Below are 20,334 nucleotides of genomic sequence, written 5' to 3' on the forward strand. Positions count from 1 at the left end.
GCTGACTATTGTGATGTATTATAAATATTGTGATTTGTTTGTTTTATCTTCATGTGAAAGAAATCAGGTATTTTGAAAGATATAAGTTGTGTTGTATTGTTATTAATGTGTTGGAGCTGTCTGACTACAAATCTTTAAATATATGGTGAAATTGAGTAAAAAAAACAGTTATTAAACTATAATCCGCTTTGTGTGTCAATTGTACATTTGAGATCAACACTTCACATCTCATAATAAATAAGCTTGAATTTGAAAGTCATTGAGAGACAGATTGTTGATCAAACATATTTAAAGTTGATCTTATCATATCACTCAAAGGTGTTTAGAGTAAAAATGTGGCTATTTACTCCATCTGCAGGGCTAGTTGTAAGAGACAGAGGGTTTGTTGTAACACTCGCTGTATTTAAATTCAGTTTAGATTATAAAGTATATGTGCTCAGTACTTAACTTTGAATTTTTAGTAAACACAGCACACTATGTTATATGTCTATATATCTGCTAACCGTATATTGGCCCACAGGGTCAGGGCGACTCTAAGGGATGTTTCCTATTTTTTATATATACTGTATATGTTCATTTATCTTAGGAGCAAAAAGCTCTCATATCCTAAAAAAGACACATAAACAAACACATTTAAAGGTGTATGAAAAACATTTGAAAAAAATCAACATTTAAGTTTCTTGGGGTCAACCTGACACCACATTGAAAATGATAAGGATTTTTTTTTTTTAAATAATGTATCCAAAACCCATTATAAATCTGGAATATTTGTGCACACACAGTGTAGTTGCCAGGGGCTTTTAAATAAAAAATAAATAAAATAAAATTGGCACACTGAAATTGGCTGTTGTTTTGAAAAGTAAACAATTAAAATAAATCAACAACAACCAAAAATACAAAAAAATATTTTTTGTTTAATGTATCTTAGAATGATAAAGTCCATCTGGTGAATATATATCATCAGTTTAAGGAAATAATTTCTAAAGCATCAAGAAATAGCTGAAAATGAACAGGTGTCTAGGCACCCCTGCTGAATATATGTGGAAATTGCTGCTTTTTTCCTCTCAGAGGGCAGAATTTTATCTCTAAAATAAAAAAACAACATCCAAATACCTTGTATATTACATTAAGGTCAGATTTTTGTGATTTTCAGATGAAAATTAAATGAAAACTATGTTTTTTTAAATGCCTTGGAATGGCTATAAACCTCTTCATTGATACGGGTGTGTTTATAACACATATAACACACTTCCCCGCATTAAGAACCGGGTTTTCTAATTAACAAGCAATAATTTGAGCACACTTCAATACAATTCTCACTAATAATGAACCTTTAACCATGACTTTTCCTTTAATAAACTGTCAATTTGCTGCTTGTTTACTCAGATTTATGACTTTTACTTCATTCAAATGGAGGCATTTTTCCCAAAAATAATATATATATATATATATGTATGTGTAATATAATTTCTGTGCTGTTCTGAAGAATCTGAACTTTTAAAAATAAACGCGCCTTGTTCCACAAGTGACGTCACGCGGCTAACCACTCTCCAGTTCAGTGATTATCAAGCTAGTGAAAGGATTGTCATTTGAGCGCGTTTACAGAGTTTGAGTAAATGGATCGATTTACTAATTATCTGTCGACTTACAGCACTTTTACGAGTGAAGTAGAACAATTTATGAGTGAAAACACGATGCCTGTGTTTGGCCACGCGATGGCAGCAACAGCATCTGTGTGTGGTGGAATGGAGAAAGCGGAGGCGGGTCTGTGGCTCGACACAATCGGCTTCTGCGACGACTTCTGTCCCTGGCTTGACCAGGTGGACGGGACTGTGGTTTCAGAGGCCGCTACAGCACTTCACAAGCCCTCTACTGCTAATAAAGTGGAGAGAAATGACACTGGTGAGACTATCAGCAAACACTCAAGCTTAATTAGCTGTTAAAACCATTAAAAACAAGAGTAGAGATATAATTCTCCAAGCATTGAGGGATTAAAATAAATGTAGAAATAAAAAAGACACATTACATATGAAACAATAACGATAAATGATCAATGATGGGGTTTCAATAGACTTTAGGATGAGAAAAGTTGTCCTGTGAGGTAAATTGTCCAAAAGCGAGACTTTTCTAGTCACTTGGGCCTAGCCCAAACAATCAATACACATCCAGCACTATCTTAACCCCCTCAGGATGTGTCCTATTAGAAAATATAATGAATATTTAAAAATAAATGTTTAGGAAGAGCCAAGAATACATTGCCTGAGTCAAATATTTTCTTTCATGCAGCAATCTTCAGTGTATTGAGGAATAGTTCATCATTTTCCATGGAGATGTTTTGTTATGAATAGTTCAGAAAGTTTCTGAAATTGACCCTCATGACTGATTTTATTTTTCAGGTTCATCTTTTGAGACCATCAGCTTCTGCAGTAACTTCTGTCCCTGGCTGGACGAGGAGGACTGGACTGTGGTTTCGGATGCCGGTGAACCCGCTACTGATAATAATGTGGAGAAAAACACAACCGGTGAGTCTGTCAGCAGCCACTAGACTTAAATGACTAAAACACTCTTAAACACAAATGAGAAATGATCAATAATGGGTTTTACACAGACTTTGATCCATGAAGATTTTCATTCATATATTTTATTATTAATAAACTGACCATTATGACTGATTTTGGTGTCCAGGGTCATTTTTGGAGACCATCAGCTTCTGCAGTAACTTCTGTTCCTGGCTGGACGAGGAGGACTGGACTGTGGTTTCCGATGCCGGTACAGCACTTGAGAAAAACACAACAGGTAAGCTTACTTACATTGAAACCATTTTATAAACTGGGTGAGGAGATCTATGAGTGTATTGGAGGATTAAAATAAATATATAAATGAAATTAGACACATTATATATGAAGCAAAATGAGAAATAATGTGATTTTAAAATAGAACGGCCTCATGCCAATCATGTTGATGACAGATTTATGACATGTTATGTTGTCTTGGTAAATTTTCCTGACAATAACAGGTTATGATGTATTTGTTTATGTCAAGTTACAGTAATACAGGTAACAAAGGCACACAGGTGACTGTTGTAATAGTTGACAGTCATAAGCATGCATAAACTCTCATCCATATTTATGAGACAGTATCATGATGAGTCCAGTAAAGTGTTTGCATTAATCTCCGTTTCTGATTATTGACCATTAAGACTGGTTTTGTCATGCAGGCTCACTTTTGGAGATCATCAGCTTCTGCAGCGACTTCTGTCCGTGGCTGGAAGAGGACTGGTCAATGCATTCTGATGACAGTACAGCACCGTATGAGTCCTCTCCTGATAACAATGTGGAGGAAAACACAACCAGTGAGACCGTCTGCAGACACACAAAAGAAATGACAGACATTCAGCTGCTCTTAGTACAAATCATGAGAAAATCATCAGCTCAAAAGTTGCAGACAGAGGGCAAAATCAAACCTGCACATCATCAGATCAACAACACAATATGATAGTTTAATGCACTTATTATAGACATGAAGCAACTATTCTCACAGGCCTGATTTATACTCCTTAAAGGTCCTGTGAAATTAAAATCATGTATTTAATGTATTATATTTTTCCTGTTTTACATTTATATATTCTTAATAGCGAACACAATCACTGACCGTCACGTCTCTGATCTTTTCTTTGTTCTTTTCCTACATTTCAGAAATCCAAACACAAGGCAGCAGGAGGAACAAAATCCAGGCTTTCTTCAGGAGGGTGTGGAAGCTCATGAAGAAGCCTTTCCTCCGCAGAAGACAGAACAAAGGGGAGCCTGATTCTGATCCAGACCAAGAGCCGGATTTAGAGCACAATCCAGATCAAGAGCCAAATCCAGATCATGAGCCGGGTCCAGATCCAGAGCACAATCCAGATCAAGAGCCAAATCCAGATCCTGATTCAGAGCACAATCCAGATCATGAGCCGGGTCCAGATCCAGAGCCAGATCAAGAGCCAGATCAAGAGCCAGATACAGAGCACAATCCAGATCAAGAGCCGGGTCCAGATCCAGAGCCGAATCCAGATCCAGAGCCTGATCCTGATTCAGAGCCCATACCAGATTTTGAGTTGGGTCCAGAGCCAGATCAAGTGCCTGATCAAGAGCCAGATCGAGAGCCAGATCAAGAGCCAGATCAAGAGCCAGATCGAGAGCCAGATCGAGAGCCAGATCAAGAGCCAGATCGAGAGCCAGATCGAGAGCCAGATCAAGAGCCAGATCGAGAGCCAGATCGAGAGCCAGATCGAGAGCCAGATCGAGACCCTGATCGAGAGCCAGATCGAGAGCCAGATCAGGAGCCTGATCAAGAGCCAGATCAAGAGCCTGATCAAGAGCCTGATCAAGAGCCAGATCAAGAGCCTGATCAAGAGCCTGATCAAGAGCCAGATCAAGAGCCAGATCCGGATAAAGAGCCAGATCCGGATAAAGAGCCAGATCCGGATGAAGAGCCAGATCAGGATGAAGAGCCAGATCCGGATGAAGAGCCAGATCCGGATGAAGAGCCAGATTTGGATGAAGAGCCTGTCCCTGGACCATCTAGGATCCAGAACATTGCTAAACCTCTTGCAGGTCCAAAGAATATCCCTGGACCATCTAGGATCCAGAATACTGTTAAACCTCTTGCAGATCCAAAGCATGTCCCTGGACCATCTAGGATCCAGAACATTGCTAAACCTCTTGCAGGTCCAAAGCATGTCCCTGGACCATCTAGGATCCAGAATACTGTTAAACCTCTTGCAGATCCAAAGCATGTCCCTGGACCATCTAGGATCCAGAATACTGTTAAACCTCTTGCAGATCCAAAGCATGTCCCTGGACCATCTAGGATCCAGAATACTGTTAAACCTCTTGCAGATCCAAAGCATGTCCCTGGACCATCTAGGATCCAGAATACTGTTAAACCTCTTGCAGATCCAAAGCATGTCCCTGGACCATCTAGGATCCAGAACACTGTTAAATGTCTTGCAGGTCCAAAGCATGTCCCTGGACCATCTAGGATCCAGAACATTGCTAAACCTCTTGCAGGTCTAAAGCATGTCCCTGGACCATCTAGGATCCAGAACACTGTTAAACCTCTTGCAGGTCCAAAGCATGTCCGTGGACCATCTAGAATCCAGAATACTGTTAAACCTCATCCAGATCCAGAGCCTGTCCCTGGACCATCTGGGCTTCAGATCTCGGCATCAGGAGCCTATAATATGCGTCAGTACTATAATATTTGCTAATACAACATATATTTGTTAGTGTAAGATAATATCAGTATGATGGACCTGAAAGCTCTTAAACTCGTCTTTTTCAGGACCTTTGGGAAGTTTCTACAAGCTGGGAGCTATTCTGGGAAGCGGGGCCTTCGGCACAGTACACAAAGCGCTCCGTAAATCTGATTGCATGGAGGTAAAACTCTCTTACTACACATTTTGCTGTCTTTAATTCTCTAATTGAGCATCTGTGTTGATGAAGAATATGTGGGAGCAAAAGAATAATTGCATTTCCTCTTTGCAGGTTGCCATCAAGCAGATTCCGAAGAGAAGCGGTGACCGTTACACCTTTATGGTAAGTTGGAAAACAATCACTCTGTGTTTAATTCGTTGATGGTTTGGACACATTTACTGTTGCGTAATTTAATTTCAAAAGGCCAAATCCAGTCATGTGAATCTGCATGAACATTTCACTCATGGTCCAGTTGAAGAAAGTCATTTTGCAGTTCTTCATCGCTAAACTACTGTAAAATTGACCTTTATGCCCAGATATTGTGGTGAAATCTGATTAATGTGAACAGTTACTGTAGTTTGTCGCTGTAATACAGAAATACTAAAGCAATGTAGCATGCATTTAAACATTAGTTTACCAGAAATGGAAATTCTGTAATTAATCCCTCATCCCCGAGAGCTCCGTTCATCACCAGAACACAAATGAAGATGTGTTACCGTACGTTCACACCGAAAGCGGCGAGAGCGTCCAAGGTCGCTCTTGCCGCCCTGGCGACAACGCTCTCTGCCTTCAGCTCCTGCGGCGAGAGCGTCAAAACTCGCTACATTGATCTCATATTTAAAGGAGCCGTTGCAGCATATCAGTTACATTCCTGCATAAAACATGTTTCTAGCGTGAAAATGTTGCGCACTTCTTATCAAATTCATACAACAATGGAAGATAAAGTTGCGTGTGGTGTGGCTTTGCTCTTTTTATCCAATATGTGTCCATACGTCTGAAATATCCTGAAGCACCAGTACTGTTTTGTACTAAATTTATATAACATTAATGAACATCAGTAAGTCGCCAGTAACTTATTTAATGTATGTTCCTGTAGGAAAAAATTGTAAATAATTGGAAATCCGGCGACCGCAAACCCTTGGGAACAACTGTGGTCGGAACCAAAGTTCACAGGTCTGTGTTCTCTGAACTGCTATCAAGCGATGGACGTCTTCATTCTGATTGCGCCGAACCGCGTCATAGCTCATTACCATAAAGTTGACTTCACTTTAACTCTCCTCGACGCTCATGCCGGCGAAGACGCGCCGCGCTGCTCATCGCCGCGTATCGCCGCCGGCTCTCATTGAAAATGAATGACTTCCGGCTACTTTGACGCTCTCGCCGCTTTCGGTGTGAACGTACGGTAAGATGAAATCTGAGAGCTCCCTCATCCTTCATAGACAACAAGGGACTCAAAATGTTAGAAAAATACCCGAAACGTTGTCAAAACAGTTGTGTCCAGTAGTTCAACTGGAATCAAACGAAGCTCCAAAAACACTTTTGTACACCAATGAAACTCCAAGAACACTTTTGTACACAAATGAAGCTCCAAGAACACTTTTGTACACCAGCGAAGCTCCAAGAACACTTTTGCACAGCATAAAATCCCTGTTCAAAATCAGATCAAAGAGTGTGTTCACTATGGTCAACACTATGGTCAGCATGGCGTATGGCCATTAGAGTCAGTAGAGCAACAGGCAAGAGTTGCATTGACCACAGTAAACACAAACCCTGATCTGATGCAGAAGACAAACACACACACAGCCATTTTACAGTGTTTTGGTGCACAAAAGTGTTCTTGGAGCTTCACTTGATTACAGTTGATCTAGGGCCGCACGATATCGGAAAAATCTAGCGTTGCGTTATTTTGCAGTTATGAATACAGTTTTATTTGGAATTGATTTATATATTTAGCTTCATCGTGATGATTCTGTAGGGGAGTGGATCATGCATAAAATATAATAATAAACACCATGCAAGCATGAATAATTGCAAAAGAGCAAAAATACAAATGAAATGAAGAGTCTATTGATATTTAGTTACAGCAATTGAATAATCAATCCAGACTCAACATTGCATATTCTGCGGTGTGACTACTGCAGATGTGCACACTGCGATATCAATGCTAAAACAATACATTGAGCAGCCCTAAGTTGGACCACTGAACACACTTGGTTGTTTTGGCAATGTTTTTGGTATTTTTCTGGACTTTGAGTGTCTGTGGACCTTTGCTGTTAAAGACTCTAGAATGCACAAGACGTGCAACTTGTATAGTCTTGAATGGGGAAAAGTGTAACGGCCAATAAGGTGAATGAAGCCCCGCCTTCTAGTACAGGAGCCAATCAGCAGTCACTATAGATTGAGGATTCTGCGGGGGGAGATTTTGTGTGATTTAAACGTTTAGAAGTGAAACTAAAGAGACAGATGTTGTTCAATTTTATTCTTGATTCCTCATATGACTTTTAATCGTAAGCTTGGAAAGCAATTTTGTAGAATTTGCTGTTTCCCCATTCTAACAGAATGCTCGAGAGGCGTTTCAAATACGTTTTTTTTTTAAGCATAAAGCTTTTGCTTAAAGTCTGAAAACATATTTGCTTGAACTAATCCTTTAAACGAAGTCTTCCTTCAGATCTGCATCTACTAACCCCTGTTCTCTCTTTCTCATCAGCCTGCTTTAGCTACCAATGCAATGTTTAAAGAAGTGGAGATCATGCTCATGCTGAAGCGTCCGCCATTGTGCAAATACGTGATCGAAATGTACGAGTGGTTTAATGAACCTAGATGCATTTCAATGGTTCTGGAGTACCCCAAGCCTTGTGAAGTCCTGGGGAACTATGTACGCAAGCACCTCAAGCTGGTCGAACCTGTGGCACATGGCTTCTTGCAACAGATAGTCCTGGCAGTCCAGCATTGCCTTGACAAGGGAATTGCACACAACGACCTGCATTCTGACAACATCCTGGTCAACACGAACACTTTGCAGATCAAGCTGATCGACTTCGGCTGCGCTTACAAAGTGGAAGGACTACGCCACGATAACGCCGTCCTGTTAAGCACAAGGGCGATAGGTTTCCTGCTGTGTCACATGGTGACCGGAGACTTGCCGATTAACTTCGCTCAAGCCAACCACAGTATTTCGCTGACACCCAGCTTAACCAGTGGTGAGTGAACAGACAGTCAGATGAAGTAAGATGTAGTCTTACAAGCAGTGTGTTAAACTTCTTTCTCCTTTTACAGACTGCTGTGATCTGATCACAAAGTGTCTGAGCCAAAACATGACGCTTGATCAGTTCTTACAACACGACTGGATGAAGAGAGCGTAGAATGAAGACGAGACCCGATACAAATGAAGGTAAACACAACTCAGCCTGAAGGGAACTACATTTATCAGGTTTAGGATCTCACTTTGATGTCAAAACAACATAAGAAAGCATGTCCAAAACCCTGATCAATTTGATGTCAGAACCTCGACGTCTACCTGACATCTACACACTGATGTCCTTTTGACCACTAAAATAAAGACACATAAAGTATTATGAGAAATGTTTTATTCATCTGAAAGCTTCACGTACACATTACAAATATCTCTACAATGCATGTAAACTAGCTTGACGTCTAAACGACATCAAATTGACATCTAACACTGGCGTCAAAAACACGTCCAGTTAATCAGCTGACATAAATCCATCTGCATTTTTATGCTGTTTCTGATGTAGTTTTGTCATCAAGGTGCCCGCTGGGATGCTTCTCATGTCATATAAATATGCGCTAGACAAATGCCAGACATGTTTTTAATATTTCCTCTTGTGTTTTTCTCTGTATGGACTTCACACAGAAAGCAGCAAGGTCTTCTGCAGAAAATTAACAAAACATTTCTATAAAAAACTCATAAAACCAACACAAACGTCATAAAGAAGCCAAGAAGAACCCACATCTAACTGATCCAGAACCAGAGCCTGATCCAGAGTCTGTCCTGAGACCCAAACACTGCAGGATCAGCGTCGTCATCAGTGCCAGGAAACGGCCTCTTCTGTGCAGGCAGAAATGGAAACCCGTGATGGACTCTGAGGATGTGGATGGTTAAATCTGAGTGCATTTTGAGGAGGACGTGTTGTTCCTCTAGAGGATGAGGATGAAGAAACACCAGCACCAGAACAAAGCATTGGGTCAGGTTTATATGATAAGCAGAAGGTTTAAAACAATAATGAATTACAAAACTGTTAAAAAATGAGCAAGCATTACTAATCTGGCAAATAAATCCCCTGAACACAAATGAAGAGAACTTTAGATGAAATCAGAGAGCTCCCTCATCCTTCATGGACAGCAACAGCCCCAAGTTGCTCAGAAACAAAGTCCAGAAACTGCCGGAAAATCTTTTTTGTGTATTTTTCTGGACTTTGAGGATGAGGGAGATCTCAGATTTCACAATTACTGATATCAGAAATGATCTAGGAGGAGTAGGGGGTGGTGGAGGGCCGTGTTTTCTTCAGTTTGTGTTGTGGGTGGAAGTGTACATTATTAACCCTGACCCTAAAGTAATTGTAGACTTCTATATTTGTAATGTTATGTTTGGACAGCCCTAGGCTGACATGAGCAAGCATTATTAATCTGACAAATAAATCCCCTGAACACAAATGAAGATATTTTAGATGAAATCAGAGAGCTCCCTCATCCTTCATGGACAGCAACAGCCCCAAGTTGCTCAGAAACAAAGTCCAGAAACTGCCACAAGAAAACTATTCTGGTATTTTTCTGGACTTTGTGGATGAGGGAGATCTCAGAATTACTGATATCAGAAATGATCTAGGAGGAGTAAGGTGGTGGTGGAGGGCCTTTTAATAATAATTAATAATAATAATAATAAAACACATATACACATAAACTAACACACATAAACAAGTAAAGAGGGATTAATGCTGACAGAATTTTACAGGTGAAATCAGAGATGTTGAGAGTGCCGGTGTTCAACTCATTCATGGTGGATTTATTTAATCATCATCCTCATAATCTCTGGAGAAACAACACATCCTCTTCAGATGATCTTACCATCGATATCCTGCAGTATCAGCATTACAGAGGCAGTGTGAACTTTGTTCTGAATAAAGTTGATTGTATTTCCACAAATGAAAGGTTTGCCATTATTTACTCATTCCAGACTTGTTCAAAACTAGCTTGAGTTTGTTTCCTCTGTTGAACACAAAATAGAATAGCCATTCCACAGTATTTGTTTATTCTACTATGGATGTCAGTGGTCATGCGTTTGCAACATTCTTCAGTTCATCTTCCTTTGTGTTCAACAGAAGAAAACGACCACAGAATTTCTATTTCTGGGTGAACTATCCCTTTAAGTGGTCCCTCATGCAGACATTGTCTCCTAAACACTGCTAATATTTCCCTGGAGCCTCTGATTATGAGCTGGATAACGGTGAGTTTGCTGTCAGTTCTGTTTTATTCTCATTTTGAATCATTTAAGCACTTTGTTATTCTAACTATAGTCTTGTATATTGAGAGCACATGAAGAGTTTGTTGTGAAAATGCCTGACTCTGTTAAACATCCTTTGGGAAATATTTTAAAAAGAAAACAACAACTGACAGGCGGGCGAATAATTCTGATTTCACAGAGTTCACCACAGCGGAATGAACCACCAACTTATCCTGCACATATTTTATGCAGCAGATGACCGGTATGGTTTAGATCAAAGTTAATATTCCCGGGTAGCAAAGAATTCTGGCCCAGATTTGGTATAAAGCTGGCACAGCAGGCATTCGTCCAGCACTGGCATGCAGCATGTGGGCCAAAAATGGCCCAGGATTAGCTGAGGTGGCACCGTCTTACAGGCGGCACACAGGACTTGGGCCAGATATCAAATGTAGTATTTGGCCCAGATGTTTAAATGTATATGTGGGCCATGTAAGTTTGGTCTATCTTGACCCACTTTTAAACACATTTAAATTATTTTTGAGTAAAGAAAAAATTCTATCAATCAGGTCGCTTTAAGAAAAAGCTCAGCCGTAATGCGAAATGCTTCATGGGTTTATAAAAACATTGCAGTCGCGACACACCAACAAATCTGGCCCAGTTCAGGCCCAGTTATGGGTTATTAACCTGGCTGAGACTCGGCCCAGATATGGTCCATGTTTGCCTCTTGTATGGAAGCAAGACTTGGTCCATTCATGTAGCGTAATTCACTGCGGCATGTGGGCCAAGCAGAAGCTGATGGTGTGGGCCAAATACATTTTGCCATGGGGCTTTAGCCGCACCTTGTTGGTGTTACATAACAAATAATTTCTATAAGGTGGGTCGTTTGTCCAACTCTAAACCTGGAGGATCAGGACATACAGACATACTACAGAGTTTATTCAGTTCCCCTATAGCGCATGTGTTTGGACTGTGGGGGAAACCGGGATGCAGACGTGGTGCAGTGCAATCTGAGCTGCATCCAATGCTTTATATTGCACTCACCTAACCCCACCCCTCACAATGATGTCACTCATTTCTTTTGAGTGCACTGTGTCTGACATTGCATCTCTGAGTGATGCAGTCTCAGCTTGCATCATAAAGGCTGCATTTAAATCCTATTGGAAACCGGAGCACTGGATGAAACCAATCCAACAAGAAATGCCAACTGACCCAGCCAGGACTCGAACCAGCAACCTTCTTGCTATGAGGCGACAGCACTACTGCACCACCATGTCACCCTCGCATGTATATCAATTAAGAAAAATGTATGTAAAACATGTAAATGTCAAACAGAGACACACACAGCGATCTTCACTTCGCACTGTCAACCAACCACCACAGCAATCTCACCCTGCAGCACAAGACTCTCTGAAGCTAAGCAGGGCTGGTCAGTATGGATGGTCAGTGTTGCTGGTGGAAGTGCTGTTAGAGAGATTGTGTGAGTCCTAATGCCCCAGTAAACGTGAAGGGGACACCATACTGTGTACAACTCTCTTCACTTCTTGCGATCATAAGCAGTATATATGCACACATATATATGTACACTCTTTGTACCGCTCCTATACTTGACCTTAGAGCCTTATTCAAAATGACCTGCTGGAGTTATAATCACCAGTGACTGATATTCACACACTGCTGCCACATAATTCCTCTGTGAGGACTTAAATAATTCAATAATTCTTGAGTTTGTAGGATTTCTTTTAATAAATGGTGGACAAATGATGCTTGATATTTGTATATTTACATATTGTTCATATTTAACACCTAAAGCGTTTGTCTTCTCAGTGCTGACTATTGTGATGTATTATAAATATTGTGATTTGTTTGTTTCATCTTCAGGTGTAATAAATCAGGTATTTTGAAAGATATGAGTTGTGTTATTGTTATTAATAAGTTGGAGCTGTCTGACTCAAAAACCTTTAAAGGTATTGTGAAAATGCTTTAAAATGTGTGGAGAAAATGAATAAATACAAACTCAATTGTGCTTTGTGAGTCAATTGTACAGCATCTCAGATCAACACATCTCATATTAAATAATCTTGGATTTGAAAGTCATTGAGAGACGGATTGCTGATCGAACATGTTTAAAGCTGATCTTATTGTAGTTGCTGACCCCACATTGAAAATGAATGGGAATTTTGTTTTAGATGAATCTGTCCAAAAGAAATGTGAAGTAAATAATAAATTATGTGTGTAAATTGCTGATTTTTTCCTCTCAGATGGCAGAATTTGATTTCTAAAATCTAAAACAGTATGCAGAAACCTTTTATATCATATTTAGGTCAGACTTTTAGTGATTTTTTAATGAAAAATTTATTTTTCATAAGCAGATGGCTTATTTTAATGCCTTGAACTTATTAAACCTCTTCAATATTGGTGTATTTATTATACAGGTTTATGTAACATGATGTACATTATGATCCATGTTTACTAATTAACAAGCAATAATTTGATCACACTTTAATACAATTCTCACTAATAATGAACCTTTAACTATGTGACTTTTCCTTTAATAAACTGTCAATTTGCTGTGTTCACTCAGATTAATCAGTGGTTTTCTTCATTTCCCCCCAAATATAACATTTATTGTGATTTGTGTTAATTATTAGGTAGTCTAAATGTTACATTCATTAACCTAAATAGAGTAATCTAAAACAATCAGCTCTGGACATTTTTAAACAGCTCTTAAAGTTTATTTTCAGCCTATAAAGGTTTTCTTATATCCAGAAGAGTAATGTATATTATCAGCTATTTAGTATTCAGTTCTTTATAAAGTGTCAATACAGTAATCTGACACAGAAAACTCAGTCCAGAGCTACTGATTGGTGAATTTGATCATTTGTACTCGAGTATTAATTTAGTATTTTGGGAAATTAATTTTGAAATATTCTCCGCGAACTGTAAAGCCCGCCCTGTTTGATTTGATTGGCTGACATTTCGACATTGACGAGCTGTTATTTCTGAGGCAGACTCTGACAGGAGCTGTTGTGTATTGATTACGGCCCGGTTTCAGATATGAAATCAGTGCTGGCTCGGTAATATTCACTCATTTCTGTGCTGTTCTGAAGAATCTGAACTTTTGAAAATAAACGCGGCTAGAGACGCCATTCCAAATATTCCATAAGTGACGTCACGCGGCTAACCACTCTCCAGTTCAGTGATTATCAAGCTAGTGAAAGGATTGTCATTTGAGCGCGTTTACAGAGTTTGAGTAAATGGATCGATTTACTAATTATCTGTCGACTTACAGCACTTTTACGAGTGAAGTAGAACAATTTATGAGTGAAAACACGATGCCTGTGTTTGACCACGCGATGGCAGCAACAGCATCTGTGTGTGGTGGAATGGAGAAAGCGGAGGCGGGTCTGTGGTTGGACACGATCGGCTTCTGCGACGACTTCTGTCCCTGGCTTGACCAGGTGGACGGGACTGTGGTTTCAGAGGCCGATACAACACTTCACAAGCCCTCTACTGCTAATAAAGTGGAGAGAAATGCAACCGGTGAGACTATCAGCAAACACTCAAGCTTAATTAGCTGTTAAAACCATTAAAAACAAGAGTAGAGATATAATTCTCCAAGCATTGAGGGATTAAAATAAATGTAGAAATGAAAAAGACACATTACATATGAAACAATAACGATAAATGATCAATAATGGGGTTTCAATAGACTTTAGGATGAGAAAAGTTGTCCTGTGAGGTAAATTGTCCAAAAGGGAGACTTTTCTATTCACTGGGCCTAGCCCAAACAATCAATCCACATCCAGCACTATCTTAACCCCCTCAGGATGTGTCCTATTAGAAAATGCAGATATCACACACACACATATATACAGTTGAAGTCTGAATTATTCGCCTCCCTAGTAATTTTTTCCCCTATTTTCTGTGTAACGGAGAGCAGATTTCTCCAGCACATGTCTAATCATAACAGTGTTAATAACTCATCTCTAATAACTGATTTATTTCCTCTTTGTCATGATGACAGTAAATAATATTAGACTAGATATTCTTCAAGACACTTCTATACAGCTTAAAGTGACATTTAAAGGCTTCACTAGGGTAATTAGGGTAACTAGGCAGGTTAGGGTAATTAGGCAAGTTATTGTATAACGATGGTTTGTTCTGTAGACTATCCAAAACAAATATAGCTTAAAGGGGCGAATAATATTGAGCTTAAAATGCTATTTAAACTATTAAAAACTGCTTTTATTCTAGCCCAAATAAAACAAATAAGACTTTCTCCAGAAGAACAAATATTATCAAATATTATCAGACACACTGTGAACTATATATATATATATAATTTAGGAATAAATGTTTTGGAACGCCAGAAATTCATTGTAGGAGTTAAAATGTATGATTTTCTGTTCGTGCAGCAATCTTCAGTGTATTGAGGAATAGTTCATCATTTTCCATGGAGATGTTTTGTTATGAATAGTTCAGAAAGTTTCTGAAAATTGACCCTCATGACTGATTTTGTTTTTCAGGGTCATTTTTGGAGACCATCAGCTTCTGCAGTAACTTCTGTTCCTGGCTGGACGAGGAGGACTGGACTGTGGTTTCGGATGCCGGTGAACCCGCTACTGATAATAATGTGGAGAAAAACACAACCGGTGAGTCTGTCAGCAGCCACTAGACTTAAATGACTAAAACACTCTTAAACACAAATGAGAAATGATCAATAATGGGTTTTACACAGACTTTGATCCATGAAGATTTTCATTCATATATTTTATTATTAATAAACTGACCGTTATGACTGATTTTGGTGTCCAGGGTCATTTTTGGAGACCATCAGCTTCTGCAGTAACTTCTGTCCCTGGCTGGACGAGGAGGACTGGACTGTGGTTTCCGATGCCGGTACAGCACTTGAGAAAAACACAACAGGTAAGCTTTCTTACATTGAAACCATTTTATAAACTGGGTGAGGAGATCTATGAGTGTATTGGAGGATTAAAATAAATGTATAAATGAAATTAGACACATTATATATGAAACAAAATGAGAAATAATGTGATTTTAAAATAGAACGGCCTCATGCCAATCATGTTGATGACAGATTTATGACATGTTATGTTGTCTTGGTAAATTGTCCTGACAATAACAGGTTATGATGTATTTGTTTATGTCAAGTTACAGTAATACAGGTAACAAAGGCACACAGGTGACTGTTGTAATAGTTGACAGTCATAAGCATGCATAAACTCTCATCCATATTTATGAGACAGTATCATGATGAGTCCAGTAAAGTGTTTGCATTAATCTCCGTTTCTGATTATTGACCATTAAGACTGGTTTTGTCATGCAGGCTCACTTTTGGAGATCATCAGCTTCTGCAGCGACTTCTGTCCGTGGCTGGAAGAGGACTGGTCAATGCATTCTGATGACAGTACAGCACCGTATGAGTCCTCTCCTGATAACAATGTGGAGGAAAACACAACCAGTGAGACCGTCTGCAGACACACAAAAGAAATGACAGACATTCAGCTGCTCTTAGTACAAATCATGAGAAAATCAGCAGCTCAAAAGTTGCAGACAGAGGGCAAAATCAAACCTGCACATCATCAGATCAACAACACAATATGATAGTTTAATGCACTTATTATAGACATGAAGCAACTATTCTCACAGGCCTGATTTATACTCCTTAAAGGTCCTGTGAAATTAAAATCATGTATTTAATGTATTATATTTTTCCTGTTTTACATTTATATATTCTTAATAGCGAACACAATCACTGACCGTCACGTCTCTGATCTTTTCTTTGTTCTTTTCCTTCATTTCAGAAATCCAAACACAAGGCAGCAGGAGGAACAAAATCCAGGCTTTCTTCAGGAGGGTGTGGAAGCTCATGAAGAAGCCTTTCCTCCGCAGAAGACGGAACAAAGGGGAGCCTGATTCTGATCCAGATCAAGAGCCGGATACAGAGCACAATCCAGATCATGAGCCAAATCCAGACCAAGAGCCGGATACAGAGCTCAATCCAGATCAAGAGCCAAATCCAGATCAAGAGCCAGATCCTGATTCAGAGCACAATGCAGATCATGAGCCGGGTCCAGATCCAGAGCCAGATCGAGAGCCAGATCGAGAGCCAGATCCAGAGCCAGATCAAGAGCCAGATCAAGAGCCAGATCGAGAGCCAGATCGAGAGCCAGATCGAGAGCCAGATCGAGAGCCAGATCCAGATCAAGAGTATGATGAAGACCCAGAGCCGGATCCAGAGTATGATCCAGATCAAGAGCCAGATCCGGGTGAAGAGCCAGATCCGGGTGGAGATTCAGATCCAGATCAAGAGCCAGATCCGGGTGAAGATCCAGATCGAGAGCCAGATCCGGGTGAAGAGCCAGATCCAGATCAAGAGCCGGACCCAGATCGAGAGCCAGATCCGGATAAAGAGCCAGATCCAGATAAAGAGCCAGATCAGGATGAAGAGCCAGATCCGGATGAAGAGCCAGATCCGGATGAAGAGCCTGTCCCTGGACCTTCTGGGCTCCAGATCTCGGCGTTAGGAGCCTCTGATGGTAGGCGTCAGTACTATAATATTTGCTAATACAACATATATTTGTTAGTGTAAGATAATATCAGTATGATGGACCTGAAAGCTCTTAAACTCTTCTTTTTTCAGGACCTTTGGGAAGTTTCTACAAGCTGGGAGCTATTCTGGGAAGCGGGGCCTTCGGCACAGTGCACAAAGCGCTCCGTAAATCTGATTGCATGGAGGTAAAACTCTCTTACTACACATTTTGCTGTCTTTAATTGTCTAATTGAGCATCTGTGTTGATGAAGAATATGTGGGAGCAAAAGAATAATTGCATTTCCTCTTTGCAGGTTGCCATCAAGCAGATTGAGAAGGAAAACGATGCCACCTATGTAGTAAGTTGGAAAACAATCACTCTGTGTTGAATTCGTTGATGGTTTGGACACATTTACTGTTGCGTAGTTGAATTTCAAAAGGCCAAATCCAGTCATGTGAATCTGCATGAACATTTCACTCATGGTCCAGTTGAAGAAAGTCCTTTTGCAGTTCTTCATCGCTAAACTACTGTAAAATTGACCTTTATGCCCAGATATAGTGGTGAAATCTGATTAATGTGAACAGTTGCTGTAGTTTGTCGCTGTAATACAGAAATACTAAAGCAACGTAGCATGCATTTAAACATTAGTTTACCAGAAATGGAAATTCTGTTATTAATTCCTCATCCCCGAGAGCTCCGTTCATCACCAGAACACAAATGAAGATGTGTTAGATGAAATCTGAGAGCTCCCTCATCCTTCATAGACAACAAGGGACTCAAAATGTTAGAAAAATACCAGAAACGTTGTCAAAACAGTTGTGTCCAGTAGTTCAACTGTAATCAAACGAAGCTCCAAGAACACTTTTGTACACCAAACAAATTCTTGTATTCTTGTTGGCATCAGCTCAGAGTGTGTTCACTATGGTCAACACTATGGTCAGCATGGCGTATGGCCATTAGAGTCAGTAGAGCAACAGGCAAGAGTTGCATTGACCACAGTAAACACAAACTCTGATCTGATGCAGAAGACAAACACACACACAGCCATTTTACAGTGTTTTGGTGCACAAAAGTGTTCTTGGAGCTTCACTTGATTACAGTTGATCTAGGGCCGCACGATATCGGAAAAATCTTCTGCAAAATATATTGCTTTTAGAGCATTAAGAGCATAAAGCTTTTCTGAAATCTGAAAACATTTATTTTGCGTGAACTACTCCTTTAAACGAAGTCTTCCTTCAGATCTGCATCTACTAACCCCTGTTCTCTCTTTCTCACAGCCTGGTTTAGCTACCAAACCTTTTAAAGAAGTGGAGATCATGCTCATGCTGAAGCGTCCGCCATTGTGCAAATACGTGATCGAAATGTACGAGTGGTTTAATGAACCTAAATGCATTTCAATGGTCCTGGAGTACCCCAAGCCTTGTGTAGTCCTGACTGACTTTGTAAGCAAGAAGGGCAAGCTGGCCGAACCTGTGGCACGATGCCTGGTGCAACAGATAGTCCTGGCAGTCCAGCATTGCATCGACAAAGGAATCGTGCACAACGACCTGCATTCTGACAACATCCTGGTCAACAAGAAGACTTTCCAGATCAAGCTGATCGACTTCGGCTGCGCTTACATAGTGGAAGCACACAACTACGATAAAGCAGTCTTATCTAGCGCCTGGGCTATAGGCTGCCTGCTGCATTACATGATGACCGGAGACTTGGTCAACTACTTCGATGTTAAAGTCAAGGGCAAGATTTCGCTTCCACCCAGCTTAATGAGAGGTGAGTGAACAGACACTAGCTGTGTTTCCATAAGCTTCATTTTTTAAGTTAAACCTACATTTTTATGCACATTCTGAAGATTTATGCACATCTCGGCAAATACTGCACTATTAAGGGTATAGGGGGCGGTTTAGGATACAGCCCTTGTCATTGTTAGTCTTTTAATCACACATTTCAGAAGGTATCTTGATAAATGTCAGCTTTAGTGAATATTATACAGTCTTATAAGTAAGATGTAGTCTTATAAGCAGTGTGTTAAACTTCTTTCTCCTTTTACAGACTGCCGAGATCTGATCACAAAGTGTCTGAGACAAAACATGACGCTTGATCAGTTCTTACAACACGACTGGATGAAGAGAGCGTAGAATGAAGACGAGACCCGATACAGATGAAGGTAAACACAACTCAGCCTGAAGGGAACTACATTTATCAGGTTTAGGATCTCACTTTGATGTCAAAACAACATAAGAAAGCATGTCCAAAACCCTGATCAATTTGATGTCAGAACCTTGACGTCTACCTGACATCTACACACTGATGTCCTTTTGACCACTAAAATAAAGACACATAAAGTATTATAAGAAATGTTTTATTCATCTGAAAGCTTCAAGTACACATTACAAATATCTCTACAATGCATGTAAACTAGCTTGACGTCTAAACGACATCAAATTGACATCTAACACTGGCGTCAAAAACACGTCCAGTTAATCAGCGGACATAAATCGATCTGCATTTTTATGCTGTTTCTGATGTAGTTTTGTCATCAAGGTGCCCGCTGGGATGCTTCTCATGTCATATGAATATGCGCTAGACGAATGCCAGACATGTTTTTAATATTTCCTCTTGTGTTTTTCTCTGTATGGACTTCACACAGAAAGCAGCAAGGTCTTCTGCAGAAAATTAACAAAACATTTCTATAAAAAACTCATGAAACCAACACAAACGTCATAAAGAAGCCAAGAAGAACCCACATCTAACTGATCCAGAACCAGAGCCTGATCCAGAGTCTGTCCTGAGACCCAAACACTGCAGGATCAGCGTCGTCATCAGTGCCAGGAAACGGCCTCTTCTGTGCAGGCAGAAATGGAAACCCGTGATGGACTCTGAGGATGTGGATGGTTAAATCTGAGTGCATTTTGAGGAGGACGTGTTGTTCCTCTAGAGGATGAGGATGAAGAAACACCAGCACCAGAACAAAGCATTGGGTCAGGTTTATATGATAAGCAGAAGGTTTAAAACAATAACGAATTACAAAACTGTTAAAAAATGAGCAAGCATTACTAATCTGGCAAATAAATGCCCTGAACAC

The 20,334-nt window shown here is 40.0% G+C and overlaps 1 protein-coding gene and 2 long non-coding RNA genes across 6 annotated transcripts; 2 read left to right on the forward strand and 1 right to left on the reverse strand.

Moving 5' to 3' along the window:
* Nucleotides 1–1,889: 1,889 nt before the first annotated feature.
* LOC141380268 (uncharacterized) lies at nucleotides 1,890–9,293 on the reverse strand. Of its 2 annotated transcripts, XR_012397998.1 has the most exons (4): nucleotides 9,209–9,293; nucleotides 3,224–3,322; nucleotides 2,661–2,777; nucleotides 1,890–2,492 (listed from the first exon to the last, which is right to left on the reverse strand). It is a non-coding gene; the product is annotated as an uncharacterized lncRNA (long non-coding RNA). The 2 variants fall into 2 exon arrangements; XR_012397997.1 differs by lacking the exon at nucleotides 9,209–9,293 and having other exon boundaries at nucleotides 1,890–2,489; nucleotides 3,224–3,313.
* On the forward strand, nucleotides 8,514–9,636 carry LOC131080122 (uncharacterized; the record flags this gene model as incomplete). Its single annotated transcript, NR_186751.1, is given in 2 exon segments — nucleotides 8,514–8,628; nucleotides 9,112–9,636. It is a non-coding gene; the product is annotated as an uncharacterized lncRNA (long non-coding RNA).
* Nucleotides 9,637–13,046: 3,410 nt separating this feature from the next.
* On the forward strand, nucleotides 13,047–20,281 carry LOC141380267 (uncharacterized). 3 transcript variants are annotated; one of them, XM_073937663.1, is made up of 10 exons: nucleotides 13,047–14,238; nucleotides 15,225–15,350; nucleotides 15,514–15,624; nucleotides 16,046–16,180; nucleotides 16,524–17,258; nucleotides 17,363–17,457; nucleotides 17,566–17,610; nucleotides 18,530–19,022; nucleotides 19,302–19,416; nucleotides 19,900–20,281. In XM_073937663.1, the coding sequence occupies exons 1-9, from the start codon at nucleotides 13,953–13,955 to the stop codon at nucleotides 19,385–19,387; spliced, it is 2,112 nt and encodes a 703-aa protein (XP_073793764.1). In that variant the 5' UTR covers nucleotides 13,047–13,952; the 3' UTR covers nucleotides 19,388–19,416; nucleotides 19,900–20,281. The 3 variants fall into 3 exon arrangements, with proteins under 3 accessions (XP_073793764.1, XP_073793766.1, XP_073793765.1); XM_073937665.1 differs by lacking the exon at nucleotides 16,046–16,180; XM_073937664.1 differs by lacking the exon at nucleotides 15,514–15,624.
* The last annotated feature ends 53 nt before the right edge of the window (nucleotides 20,282–20,334 follow it).

The sequence above is a fragment of the Danio rerio genome, chromosome 22 (genome assembly GCF_049306965.1).
Source record: "Danio rerio strain Tuebingen ecotype United States chromosome 22, GRCz12tu, whole genome shotgun sequence".
Taxonomy (NCBI): domain Eukaryota; kingdom Metazoa; phylum Chordata; class Actinopteri; order Cypriniformes; family Danionidae; genus Danio; species Danio rerio.

Bases quoted from the DNA above. Each gene is read 5' to 3' on its own strand.
- LOC141380267 (XM_073937663.1), top strand. From the start codon at position 13,953: ATGGATCGATTTACTAATTATCTGTCGACTTACAGCACTTTTACGAGT. The intron at 15,625-16,045 runs GTAAGCTTTCTT...TTTGTCATGCAG, and splicing joins ACTTGAGAAAAACACAACAG to GCTCACTTTTGGAGATCATC. The intron at 17,259-17,362 runs GTAGGCGTCAGT...TTCTTTTTTCAG, and splicing joins GGCGTTAGGAGCCTCTGATG to GACCTTTGGGAAGTTTCTAC.